Genomic DNA, 13591 nt, shown 5'->3' on the forward strand with positions numbered 1-13591 from the left:
CATTTTAACAATGCGCTTTCAAAAATAAGCCAATTAAATGACACATGAAGCGGTGGCAGAGAAATTTGAAAGGACACATCAACTTTAAGCGGTGTGATTCATTCTCCCGTGTAACCAGCAGGGGGCGACGTCCCGTTACTATCGCGCGTTGCCTTGTCCAAGGTGCTGAAAGCACCACAGACCTGCCGTTTATTTCAGACTATAATTACTGCTCATTATCACACTGGCTTGGGTTTCCGCTTCCCTTTAATAAATTGTGCAATATGAAACTACATTTAATTTTAGATTACACGATTTTAGCAATGGAGAATACTCAAATATTTCATTAAAGCCCAGAACATACAATGTAACATATATCATTCATTTAAATGTAATATTTAGTTGAAAGAGGGAGAGGTTCGTGAAATAAGAGATAGAGTCTCTCTCCAGAAAACAACAGACTTGCAATCTGTTCTCTGCGACGCTGCTAGCTGCCTGACGAGTTATATATAGCGGTATAAAGCCCGTGTCTCTCCTCCCTAATAATTATACAGAAGCAGCCTACAACTGCAGATGACAGGATAGAAAGGGGCCGTCCTTGCGCTGCCAATCCCCGTCAGTCTTGCTTTGTGGTGTGTCGCCCTTTCCGGTCACGGTGCCCATTTGTTTATCAAACGCCTCTGAACGCGTTTATTTTTCTTAGTTCAAGAAGTGAGCTCCACAGTCGGTGTGCTTCTGTCCAGAACGCGAGGACTGTACGACGGCTCATCACACAGATACAGAAGTCCCATTTCTATTAAAATGCAGATTAGATTAGATTAGATTACGAGCAGTCTGTGTGGTTTGAATGCGATATGAGGGATTCGACTGCAAAATAAATGTGATTATAACCTCCACGCAGTGTAGTCTGCTGCTGCGGAGGCTGCGCATCAACATGCTCGCACTTAAGAAGGGATATTCATATACTGGAGTATTGTGAAGGATTTTCTAAATGGGGGTATTTTAAAACTCATTTTTTTTAAAAATAACTCATGCAATGCAAGCCGTTTCTCGACGTTCTGTTACCGGATGCTCGGTGTCTAGGAGGGGATTGGAAAACTTCGCTTTTGGCTGAGGGATTTGTTTATGAAGAAAAGAACTCTGTCGATTTAAATCTACGTTGAAGCTGAGATTCTCGTTTTCTTTCAGGTAAGCGTCAGTTATTATAATAAATAATATACAGTACCAAAATGGTGTTTTGTTTATGGTTTTGTTGCACGAATGCCCACCACTGTATCGTGATAACTTTCTGGTTGAATTTTAAGACGTCAGCATATTTTGATTTATATGTGTGGGTTAACACCGTGTTCAATTAATTAATTTAATTTTTTAATTCTATGCGCATACCAGAATCGATCGTTCTATTAGTAAAGAAAGGAACGCTTCTTGTTTACGTCATTTGTTTGAGCATCACAGATTCTAAACAGCTGGGACCGAAGCAGTACATTTCAAAAAGATTTCAGGCGATGTTAAGATGTAAGGTGTTTTAATTTGGGCTGCGTTTGCCATGGTAGCTTTGCTATCAGAGATATTTTGAAGAAACGGTTTATACGCGTTTTGTTATATGCATTGAAATGCTAATTCATACACCATCTCCGCATTCCACCTATTTTTTAATCTATGCGGGGCTTCTAGGACATTAGAAAAAACGCCATCTGTTTAGTTTATTATGCAAATAGCATTCTTACGCGTGCTCCTATCCAGTATATAAAAGCAGAATTATCTTCAGTCACAAGAGGCAAGACAGCAGGTCTTCCAGACAGTTAGAGGGCAGATAGTAGGAGTTCAATTGGCAGGTGGTTCCATCACAGAATAATGGACTGGAATGAGGAGAAAGCTCCTACCTGAAACCACAAAGAGTTTCCTTCTGTAAGCAGCGTATATGAAACGTGTAAGATGCCTGGGGCGTTTTAAAGTATTTATAAAGTTAGCTGATGACAGTTAGCTGCCAAAGGTGATTCAGGTCATATAGCTTTGGTGCTGCCCTGTTTTAAAAGTGCAGTATCGTCAACTCAAGTTCATTTGGGGGAGAGTGGAAATAATAGTTGGGGATTGATTCCACCTTTGCTCTTTGCACCCCTGTCTGCTGGCAGTGAACTTGAAGCCAGAGCAGGGAGTTTTGAAGGATCCACACAGGTGTTTGATCATGTGGTGCTCCAGCCTGTTTAAAGAGAGATATTTAGGTGATACTAGAGGATCAAAATGTGCTCTTGAATAAAAAAAACTATCCAAACACCTCCACAATCCAATTGATTTCCTGCTGGAAAAGGTCCAGGGATCGATTGGGAATGGGCCTGATTGCTCTATTTCAATAAGAAAAAGCTGAATAACAGGACTGATGGATTATCCCAGTGCTGTTAACCTAACCCAAACTCTACATCCATAACTTCAAAATCATTCTGGGGTAATCCAAGCAGATTCCCCAGTGCTGTCAGATGCTTCACTCAAGTCCGGTTTTGTCTTATCCGGTTGGGGTAGAGGTTGTTCAAATCCGCTCCTTAGTTTTTTATAAGTTTAACCCTAATTCCAGCTCACTGCAGTATGACCTGCTCCCACCGTGTGGAGAGCTGTCCATGGTCCTGATACCTGCCTCCACACAGTAGAATACACACAGAACAAAAAATGTATCACATTTACCATGGATTCTTTTCACCATTGTTTGCACTCCCCAACCCCCTCTGCAAAAAGAAAAGGCAGTCAAACAGATTGGAACTGGGAGACGCACGGTAGAGACGTCCTTGCTGAGGACACTGTCTTCACCTCTGGGACTTGATTCAAATCCATCCTTGACACTGCTGATTGGAGAATCTTGTGGCGCAGGTCATGGGTTCTGCAGCTGCTCACTGACAAGCTGTTTTCATGATTAGCACAAAGTTCTGTACGGTAAAGGACAGCAACGCAATTTCAATTTGAGATCGTTCGCAATGTCATGTGTGGAGTCTTGCGTGTGGAAGCATCTGCCAACCAAGCACTGGCCAACAGTCTGTCAGGTCCGAAACTGATTTGCAACACAGAGATGAAGCTTTTATATACAGCAGTAAACACCAAGGAATTGTATTGATGTAAGTTTTAACCTGATTATGGGAAGCTGCAGCTTTAACGTACAGCAATTAAAAGCTCATCAGATGCCTCTCCAGCTGCAGCCTTCTCCTTTTCTGCCTACTCTGTGAAGGTTTCCCCTTTCTGTCATTGATTTTCCTATGCCCTTCTTTTCAGTGTCTGAGTATTTCCTTACCCTGTCACTGGTACTCCAGACTGACAGCAGAGTTTACTGTCTGGTTGTCATACAGTGGATTAATAACCATAGCAATTTTCGGTTTCTCAAGATAAAAATAAATCTGTTTCTGGAAGATAAAGAAGTGGTTGTGACTTCATTTTCAAAGATAAGTGTGTCTTATTTAAGAGAGTAATATGCACTGCGAGGCCACTTTATTAGGACCAGTCTACCCGATTGCCTTGGGCATTGCCCTGTTGTGGGGCATGTTCTCCTGGTATACCCAGTATCACACTGGCAAGCCAAACGAATGTCGTATTTCACTTGAGCATCTATCTATGCCACGTGCCAAGGCTTCGGTCAGGGCAAACGGGGACCCAACCCACTATAAGGTACAGGTTATAAAAAAGTGCAGCCCATCTGTACATCAAGGTTTTATTGAATAAAAATTATTTCTTGTTTAAGCTAAACTGCCCCTCAAAGCTTCCAATGCTAGTTATTTCAGGATGAGCTACATTGTATTTTAGGTCCAGTTCAGCTCTCTATCCCACACCCCTGTCTCTCTCTCCTCTCCTCTCCTCTCCCTGTAGGCCGGGTCCTGGAGCGAGGCCTCCTGGTTGCTATGGAGATGGCTTCTCTGGAGAGGCAGGTGGAAAGCGTGGAGCGGAACATCAGCTTCCTGCGCAAGGAGCAGTTGGCTCTGCTGCACGGGCTGCACCTGGAGATCCTAACCCTGCAGAAACAGTGTGCTGGTCAGTACCGCTGGGGGGGGGGGGGGGGGCTGGGGGGGCTGGGGGGGCTGCCCAGGCTCAGCTCACTGGATGGTGGCTAGGGGGCTGATTTCAATACCTGCTGATCCCATATAAAGGTTTTGTAGATTTGCACAGTCTAAACATGAAAAGCTCTGGCGATCAATAATCATCTTTACTTTGAACACAATCAGCATTATTCTTCTTATTATAGTAAATCATGTATGGGAAATCAAGCAGTCTCCATTAAGGATTTGTCAAAATTCCAAGTACATCCCATCCTGTGTGTCGATGTCATCACATTCATAGCATTGTTCCAAAAGTAAAAAAAAAAAAAAAATGTCCAAGTTTCATCCCAGTGAAAGGAGCTTTTCTCATGATGAAAACGAGTGGGTGTTCATTTGCATCCCTCTGCTATGGTAATAATAGCAACTTTAAACATCAATTTGCAACCCTCCACAATCTACCACCATCCATTGAGGCATACATCTCACACCACTATGTAGCATTGGGAGATAATGCAACATTATTATAATAAGGGATGGTTCAACATATTCAAGAATGTACACACCATACTCAAAATGTAATGTCATGCCTTATGCACGTATGTACAGGAAACACCAATAGATCTTATTTAACACACATAACCTCCTCGAATGTGTAAAAACTGTTTTTAAAACGTCATGGTGTGCTGCCTCTTCAAGCCACCTGCATGATCTCATCAGCAGTGAATGCGCTCGCTGTCACCCTGCTCTCTTAAAGGTGGAGACGGCACTGCAGTGTGAAGCTCTCAGCATCCAGGCATGCACATAGCAGGGGAGTTCAAATCAAATACCCTGCGTCAAGCAGCATTAAAGCAAGGATGAGACTCAAAACCTATGCTTGAAGCTGACTAAGCAGTACACTTGGAATAACATTATACAAGGGAGATCTTTATAGAGAGAAAGCCTGCTGATTTAAAAAAAAAGGTTCTGGTGGGTGTAGAACAAACAACAGACTTGTGAAATGCCCTCTTCTTGTACTAGACAGAGCGATCTTGAGCAGAAATATTTATTTGATTATGCAGGTGACTTTTTCGGTGAAGACATTTTAAAAGAAATCTTGCAGCTCTATGCAGTGTGTTCAATCATTTACCGGAAGCAAAGAAAACCGACTGCCAGGTTCCTAAATGCAGTGAAACAGGCAGTGTGTCAATCAGGCAGCCAGGCTGCGTTTGCTGTGTTTATTTTTGATTGATAAAAATATTTATATGTTCACTATTCCTTTAGAACTATATATTACACGGCAATGGGTACATTTCACGGAAATCCGTGATAACCATGAAAAAAAAAAAAACATTTGGAGTGACGAGCTTTGAGAATCTAACCCCATTTTTTTTGTTGTTGTTCATATTTTGTTTTAGAAGCCCAGCTGAAAACAGCACTCCACATGCATTATCTTCTAAAAGAATTTTAAAACCCAGACTCTCAGATTGCTGCCTCTGAGCTCAGATTCCTTCAGAATTCGTTAGTGCGATTCCTGGACTCTCGCTGCATGTCAATACTTACTGGCAGGCTTGTTTTCATGCTCAAGAGCAGGGGGAGATCTGCATGGTCTGCAAGGCACCGAAACCTATTTTACACTTACCTGCTTTCACTTTTAATGAGGCATTTGCATAGCACATTTGACAGGTGTTTCTTTGATACTCACCGTACAGCGCCACTAGGTGGGCGGTTGTTGTAATTGCATGTTAAAATGGTCACTGAAATGGGATAAGCTATAAATGATTTTTCTCCCCAGCCAAGATCATCAACTTGGCACAACCGGGAATCAAACCATCAAGCTCTTGATTGGATGACCCCCCCTATCCATGCCCACGCTGAAAAGTCAGTTGGAATTTGGGGATTTTTGTGTTAAGAGAAACATAACATGCAGCATAATTAGTCTCTGAGTAAAGCTGTTCGTGACTCAGATTGCTGTTCAGTGGGAGTCATACTTCCATCCCTGCCTCATATTGCGTGGTCTGTGAATATGCATTAGGGTCAGATGCGGTATGAACGCCAGAGCTCTGAATTGATTAGAATCAAACTATTTATTTAATTGCAGAAGAAACAAAGGAGTAAAAGCCAGCTCACAGCACAGCATGGGATCATATGCCACCACGGCTGCTGTAGGGTAAAATAAATACAATACATGGCATAATGATAGTGGTGCTATCAGAGGAATTGGGTTACAGCTCTCTCAAATGTAATAATCCTCTCAGTAATAGCTGGATGAGGCTGGATAGCAATCGTTTAATAAAATGGCCTGACAGGAAATGATAAAGTGTGTTTGAAAGAGATGTTTTCTAACAGTCTCCACAGTGCAGCGGAGCGAATGCTTCGTGAAGCTGGCCCCTGCCGTGTTCTGCAGCAAGATGTTAAAATCTGCAGTATTGTGGCTGCTTACAGTATTGAGCATGTGAATGGGTTTTCATTTTGTTCCCCTCAGAGCTGACTTGTGAACTTGATAAGAAGCCTCCTGACAGAAGCCAAGCAGGTAATTTGACATTGAATCAAGTATTAAATGGTTTTATTCATTCAAACTGTGGATTTAGTGTTCATGAAAGTGACAGTGGCACAGTCTGCACCCTATAATGTTTACCACTGTATTTTTGCATGGTATTTTTGTCGTTTTCCCCCATGCTTTACCCCTGGCTGTACCATGTAGCATAGTTTAAAATGGTTTGCCATGTTTATTAATATGCTTTAGCATACCTCGCTGGTCTTTACAATGCGTTCCCATGCTTTCACTATGCTCTATTACTCTTTGCTAGGCTTTTACTACGGGAAACCTTTATAAGGACAGTCATGAGCTTTTAATAAAACATGCTTTTAAAACACTGAAGATATTTTACAGGAAGCTTATCTCTTCTGCACAGGCTTGCGAAGAGCAAGTAGCTTTCTATTCCATTTAGATTTAATTTTTTATTGTCCCTTTTGTTTTCAATCCTTCTTATTGCAATTACTCTGTGTTATAGCTTTCGACTAGATCTGTCAAACTGTCTTAATAGACTTACAAGCCAGCTAGTGATCTGCATGCTTTGACTTATGTTTATGGCTGTATGTTCTTTCACTGTAAAAACCCTGACCCTTCAGGTGCTATTGAATCCAGGAGTGAAGTTTGGAGGGAGTGCTGCTTTATGGTGCAGGCTGGCTATCAGTGAGCCTCTGTCTGTTGTTGGTTCATTCTCATTATGTTCATTCCCACACCTCATTAATTGCAGAGCTCCTGTCTGCTGAACACACTGTCTGCCTCCCCCCAGGGATCCTGCCTATCGATTTCTCACTTCATTTGCTGAGTGCAAAGCGGTGCCACGTCACCCTCTGTTCTTAAGCAGGCTCTCTTCCCTAATCTCCAACGGCAAACATGCAGCAGCACTACACTGGCAATGCAGTGGGAGGGTGGAATGGTGTAAGCCTTGGTAGAATGGTGCCACAGTGTTAGCGTTACAACAGTAGCCCCGAGGCATGAACCAGTACACACCAGTACACACCAGAACCATGGTCCCAGGATTGTACCAGTCAGCAGTGATAATGTCCTGGGCTGGTTTAATTCTCACAAGAAATTGATCTCCTCTGTCTCTCCCTCTCCCTCTCTCTCTCAATCTCTCTCCCTCCGTCTCGGCTTCGCTTCTCAGGGGGGATAGAATTGCACTGCATTTGCAGAGAGAGGGGGAGAGAGAGAGAACAGAGAGAGAGAGAATATGGAGAGAGAGCTGAAGGTCAGGTTGCACAGCTCTTTCTAATTCTAGAGTATGGCCTCATTCAGGGGTTCAGAGTCACTAGGTAGCCACGTGCCGGTGGGGTCTCACCCAGTAGTGGTATTTTTTGCTTTTGGTGGTCGTGGTTTGAACCCATTTCCCAGTACGTGATTGGGGATCATTTAAGAAAGGGGAATTTGTAATGTTGCAGAAATGCTGTCTGCAGTACCATGTTGACAGAATGTGATTGCAGCATCCCCATATAGACTTATTGGTGATGATATATCAAAATGAAGAGCTGTTAACATACGCCATTCAGGTTTTGGGTCTTCTTCACTGTACAGAACCTCTCTTGTATAACGAAAAGTAATCTGCTTTTTATAGCTAAACAGACATTAAAGAGATAGAGAGAGAGAGAGAGAGAGAGAGAGAGAGAGAGAGAGAGAGAGAGAGAGAGAGAGAGAGAGAGAGAGAGACACCTGCACACACAGTGGCTCACTCTCACTTTCACTCTCGCTCACTGTCTGTCTCTCACACACCCACTCACTCACACTCTCCTCTCCCGCCCTCAACGTGCTGGCATTGACGTCTGGAATCTTACCACATCCAGACACTTCCAGGATCTGAAACGATAGCAGACAGCAGTATGAGAAACAAAGTGCTGCAGACATCACTGCCATTTCCCAGAAGGCACTGATCTGCGAGGAAGGGTGTCTGTGCACTGCATTGCACTGTGGGACTAATTAAAGGGGAATACGCCCATAACACTCAATCATGCACCAAGTAAAACCAGACAAAGCCAAGCAGACATGTTATGGCTTTGCCAATAATAACCAAGGAAGAAGCACGCCCCTTTAATGCTATAGATGCATCTATAATGTAACTGCACAGATGTACAGGATAATGCTGGGACTCCTTTTTTTACCATCGGTGCATCATATTCCAAAACAGCTGATGGTAATATGCAGTACTGAATAGCTACTAAATTATTGAAAACTATTACATCAGTTAAATGACGTCAGATTATGCATAAATAATTGCCTTATTTTTGTCTCAATGGTAAAAACCCGAATATAATCCATTGACTAATTAAACAAGTCAGTCCAAGCAACGGATGGTTCATTTTCGGCAGCAACAACATAACTTATTTACAAAATACAGGGCTGTGTCCATTTCTTATTTAGTTTTTGTTAAGAAACAGGATAGCATTCACATTCTTTACTTTTGAAAGTCAGATCTGCCTGGCTTTGCTGAAAACACGCTCGCTGGGGACTGACGTTGTTGGACTGTATAAGACGTTTTTAGAACACGGTGCGACACATCATCAAAACACAAGCGGGCAGATGCTTGACCATCGATCAAACAATACGGTGGATCAATGCATCCCCCCCCCCTCCCCAGCCTTAGTGCAGGGGCTCCAGTTATTTGGACCCCATCTGCTCCTCACACTCCTAGGCAGTCAGGGTCCTAATACCTGTCGCACAGGAAGTGAGCATGGCACAGGAAGTCAGGTTTACCTGTAAACCTCGGTTGCTGAACTCTCTAGTCTGCAAAGCAAAAATCGAAAGGGCAAAAACCCATAAGTGGGAGTGTTGTGGTAAAACCCTGGTATTCATCTTCCTTTTAAACAGCAGTACTGAGAGCTGTGATACTGAGCAGAGAGGGTTTCCATAGCGACAGTGGAGCCCCTTGCAGAGTGTCACCCTGGAACAGGGAGGAGGGATGAGAATAGTAGGTCAGTGCAGAGCACTAATAGGAAGCCATATGGGCTCTGTCTGCAATATGCTGCTCTCCTGCAACCCTCCCTTCTGTGGAGCTGCTGGTATTAGCCTCTCGGAGCTGCTCTTTTGCAGACAGATTTACTAAGCATGGCGCGGGGCTCTTCCGGGCCGGTTACTTTCTCCCTGGGCACGCAGTCCCGGACTCGCTCTGAACGGAGCTCGATAGCCGCCAGGGCGTGTGCTGACTGCTTGTGACTGCGTCTCTTGGGCTTGAGGTTTGGCGGGGGGAGGGTGGTGGCGGGGGGCTGCCTGTGCAGTTTCTGCCGAGCGACGTGCAGCTGGAAGGAGAGGTAGGCGGCCGTCTCGGACTGTTTCTGCAGCTCAGTGTTGAGCACGGTGACCCTGTGGCTGCGCCGCTTCAGTTCCTCCAGGAAGCGGCGCTCTTTCTCCTTCAGGCTGCTCCGCAGCGCCCCCACCAGCGCCCCCTTGTGGCTCAGCTCCTTGCGCAGATCCTCGTTGCCGCGCTCCTGGTCTCCGAGGTGAGCCTCGGCCCGTCGGCACCGCGCAGCCAGCTCCTCCCGCAGCTGCTCTTCTGCCTCTGTTCATTTTGAAGTTGTGTTTGTTGCCAATTGACCTGGAGAGTGTAAGGATTTGGCCGGCACAGTATCAGCTGTGTACCGAATTCTGAAATCTGCTCATGTCCCGAGTAGGCTGCTAGCTTTGTTGTGCTATACGGAATTTGAAACACATAGCACTGTCCAAAAAAAACCCAAAAAACGTACAAAATCACAATCAAGGTGAATACAGCTATTACCTTGATAAACTAAACCCCCTCTGTAAAATAAACGCTGATCAATTCTGAAAAATATAATATTGCATTCTGTAATACTGCATGCTTGTAGCTGTATTTTTTAATGTGTTGTATTTATTGTTTAAAAGCCAAAACAGCTACCTAAAATGTACAATGACATAATAATAATAATAATAATAATAATAATAATAATAATAATAATAATAATAATAATAATAATAATAATAATATAGTGTACCTGTTTCCATCTGTCCCCACACTTTCAAAATCTTCTGTCAAACTGAGAGCTTTCTTTAACTCCATAAATCAACATTCCCTCCAAACTCAATTCGTGGCTGATAGGATGAGACCTAGGCAGCAAGCGTGCCACGTGGAATTATTTTGCACTGCAGCCCCTTTAAGGTGTTTTTCTGTCCCTTCACAGAGGCAGAAGAGCAGCTGCGGGAGGAGCTGGCTGCGCGGTGCCGACGGGCCGAGGCTCACCTCGGAGACCAGGAGCGCGGCAACGAGGATCTGCGCAAGGAGCTGAGCCACAAGGGGGCGCTGGTGGGGGCGCTGCGGAGCAGCCTGAAGGAGAAAGAGCGCCGCTTCCTGGAGGAACTGAAGCGGCGCAGCCACAGGGTCACCGTGCTCAACACTGAGCTGCAGAAACAGTCCGAGACGGCCGCCTACCTCTCCTTCCAGCTGCACGTCGCTCGGCAGAAACTGCACAGGCAGCCCCCCGCCACCACCCTCCCCCCGCCAAACCTCAAGCCCAAGAGACGCAGTCACAAGCAGTCAGCACACGCCCTGGCGGCTATCGAGCTCCGTTCAGAGCGAGTCCGGGACTGCGTGCCCAGGGAGAAAGTAACCGGCCCGGAAGAGCCCCGCGCCATGCCTGACCCCGCCCTGTTTCTCTACCCCCGCAGGCACCGGCACCGGCAGCACAGCCACAGCAGCCAGGCTGCAACGCCCCCTGCTGGGCACAGGAGAGCCAAGGCACAGCGCGATGGAACCAGGGCAGGAGAGGGAGCAGAGGCAGTCTCTGGAGGCCAGGGGGAGGTGGAGGTAACAGAGATGCTGCCCCCTGCAGGAGAAGAGGAAGATGAGCAATAGACTGTGCATTATAACCCCCCCCCCCCCCCCCCCCGCCCCTCCTATTAGATGAGTAGCCGCACTGTAACCACTGTAGCCTAGGGGTGTGCAGACAGCTGATCCTTAAAAGTGTTCCTAAGATTTTAACATGTGTTTTCTCTTTATCACCGTGGAGCTGAAGTTTTCTAATAATACTTTTTCCTCACACTCTATATAGAGCAGTCTTCCGCCCAGGGTAGATGGGTAGCTGTTGGCATCCCCTAATTTTTCTTTGCTGGGCAGAGTCTTCCCTACTTTAATAACAGAGTCTAATAGCTCCTTTGAAAGGTACACTCTGTCGAGCACAGAAAGCATTGGGGGCTCAAAATCATAACTAAACATACAGAAGGTAATTGTAGTTTAGTTCTGCTGCCACCCAGGACATGATTGTGAAGAACCAGTTACTGCACCCTGAAGAGCACAGCACACACAGTGGAGAACACAGGAAGGAGTGCTGCTGGCACCCCCTGCTGGCATGAAGAAGAACAGCAGGTTTTAAAAATATTTATATTGCATTATAGATTAATAGGTTGTTGAAAGAATACAACATATAAGCATTATATTCCAACTAAATAAGACCAATATACTGTATTTAGAAAAAAATAAATAAATATATATATATATATATATATTGTAATATGAGAATAGGCCAATGGAAAAGTGAAGTCGCTTTTGTATACCTGTTTATTTGTTGTTTATTTGTTAGGTTCAAATCTGGTTGGATTCAGAAGATCCTGCATACTTTTTGATCGTAGATCTGCAGTGAAAAGCTTCCCTGTACTGTAATGGTAAACTTCAGGACTGCAGGACAAACCTAAGAGCAGTTCAATTAAACACAGAGGGAGTTACAATCCCTGTAACAGTGCAGACACCCCACTGGGGCTAAAGGAGTGCTAACAGGACCGGCCTCAATGGGTTGAACAACCTCATCTCTGCTTTGAATGTTTTTTTCCAGGACCTTTTTAATTACTGCGGCTATGGAGGAGGAGAAGTTTCCAGCAAGATGTCATTAACCCTGTAGAGGCTGCAACCGAATCAGCAGCACAAACAGCAACAGCTGAACATTGCAGTGATGAGTGAAATAGAGGGGTGGGCTTTTTAACAGCTATCTGGAATGTATAGAACCTGCTTTCTGTTTCCCAGCAATAACGGCACTCCTTTCAGCACCCGTATGAATGCAGTACTAAGCGCCCTGCAGAGATCTTCTCCGCTCATTTCCCTGATCACTACAATACTTCTCTTCCTGCTGCTTATCTTCATGCCTTTTAGTACCGCGCACACTGTGGCTGCTTGACCAGAACGGCCCCTGTACCTGTATTGTAATAAACTTCATAGTTGATTAAGCCTGTTGCACAAGCTGTTTGTTATTCATTTATGCTTGGTTTGCTGTCATAGCCAAGGGATGCTTGGTTCTGTATGGGCCATAACACTTTTGAAACATTGGCATTCCAATAGAACTCTGGTGGCTGGTATTCAATCTAAGGCAGCGATTGGCTTAATTGGTTTCATACAGTTTAGAAATACACGTCTGATTACACGTCCAAGCAGGCATCGGATCATGTTGGCAGCGTTTCCTGTTTGGGTGAAGCAGGGGACCGCTCTGCAGAAAATCCTCAGTGGTGTCGATCGTTGTCTTCATTAGCAGTGGTGTAATGCGACTGTGTTACTGTGTACAATCGTACAGTGAGTGCTTTGTTGCCTGGGCTGTAATTCAAACCTTGCACACAGACCGTTGTATCCTGTATAGTTTATTCAGCAGCAGATGGTGCTGTTTGCTTGCAGAAACCGCAGTTTGCATGGTGTAGAATCCGGTCTTGAATGCAACAACGACAAAAAAAAAATACTATTACCTTTAATAGACTGTGCTGGTTCAGTAAACTTAACTGCATCCCACACAGCTCTGACAAAGTTGGTTCCCATCTATAATAATGCTGCAAGATTTATACTGAATGCAGATTACAAGCAGCACCACTGTACTCTCTATGAAACGTTAGGGTGGCTCACTCTGGAGAATAGAAGGCTCTGTCATTTATTTGTGTTTAGTTTATAATGTGTATACTAGAGAATCTTACATCTCTGTTAGAGACATGTGACTCTACCTGTGCACTAAGATGAAATGATATGCCTTCTTTTTAAATCCCTATATTTAAATCTAATATGTGCCAACGTGCCTTTGTGCATCTTGTGTATATAACGATTATCATTTTCAAGTGGACTACCAGTCTGGCTGATTCTTTCATCAGC

The 13591-nt window shown here is 44.5% G+C and overlaps 1 protein-coding gene across 3 annotated transcripts; it reads left to right on the forward strand.

Moving 5' to 3' along the window:
• Nucleotides 1–618: 618 nt before the first annotated feature.
• Nucleotides 619–13160, forward strand: LOC117430415 (coiled-coil domain-containing protein 92-like). 3 transcript variants are annotated; one of them, XR_004548563.3, is made up of 5 exons: nt 623–1167; nt 3823–3984; nt 6451–6498; nt 10659–11839; nt 12054–13160. XR_004548563.3 is itself a non-coding variant. In XM_034918892.2 (4 exons), exons 2-4 carry the CDS (start codon nt 3855–3857, stop codon nt 11327–11329), a joined length of 849 nt encoding a protein of 282 aa, XP_034774783.2. In that variant the 5' UTR covers nt 623–1167; nt 3823–3854; the 3' UTR covers nt 11330–13160. The 3 variants fall into 3 exon arrangements, 2 of the variants coding, with proteins under 2 accessions (XP_058857331.1, XP_034774783.2); XM_034918892.2 differs by having other exon boundaries at nt 10659–13160; XM_059001348.1 differs by lacking the exon at nt 6451–6498 and having other exon boundaries at nt 619–1167; nt 10659–13160.
• Nucleotides 13161–13591: the final 431 nt, after the last annotated feature.

This window comes from Acipenser ruthenus, chromosome 26 (genome assembly GCF_902713425.1).
Source record: "Acipenser ruthenus chromosome 26, fAciRut3.2 maternal haplotype, whole genome shotgun sequence".
NCBI classification, from domain to species: domain Eukaryota; kingdom Metazoa; phylum Chordata; class Actinopteri; order Acipenseriformes; family Acipenseridae; genus Acipenser; species Acipenser ruthenus.

What these genes read in the sequence shown, in the direction of transcription:
- LOC117430415 (XM_034918892.2), top strand. Translation starts at nt 3,855, where the DNA reads ATGGAGATGGCTTCTCTGGAGAGGCAGGTGGAAAGCGTGGAGCGGAAC. An exon ending in CCTGCAGAAACAGTGTGCTG is followed by an intron (nt 3,985 to 6,450) that starts GTCAGTACCGCT and finishes TGTTCCCCTCAG; the next exon opens with AGCTGACTTGTGAACTTGAT. An exon ending in TCCTGACAGAAGCCAAGCAG is followed by an intron (nt 6,499 to 10,658) that starts GTAATTTGACAT and finishes GTCCCTTCACAG; the next exon opens with AGGCAGAAGAGCAGCTGCGG.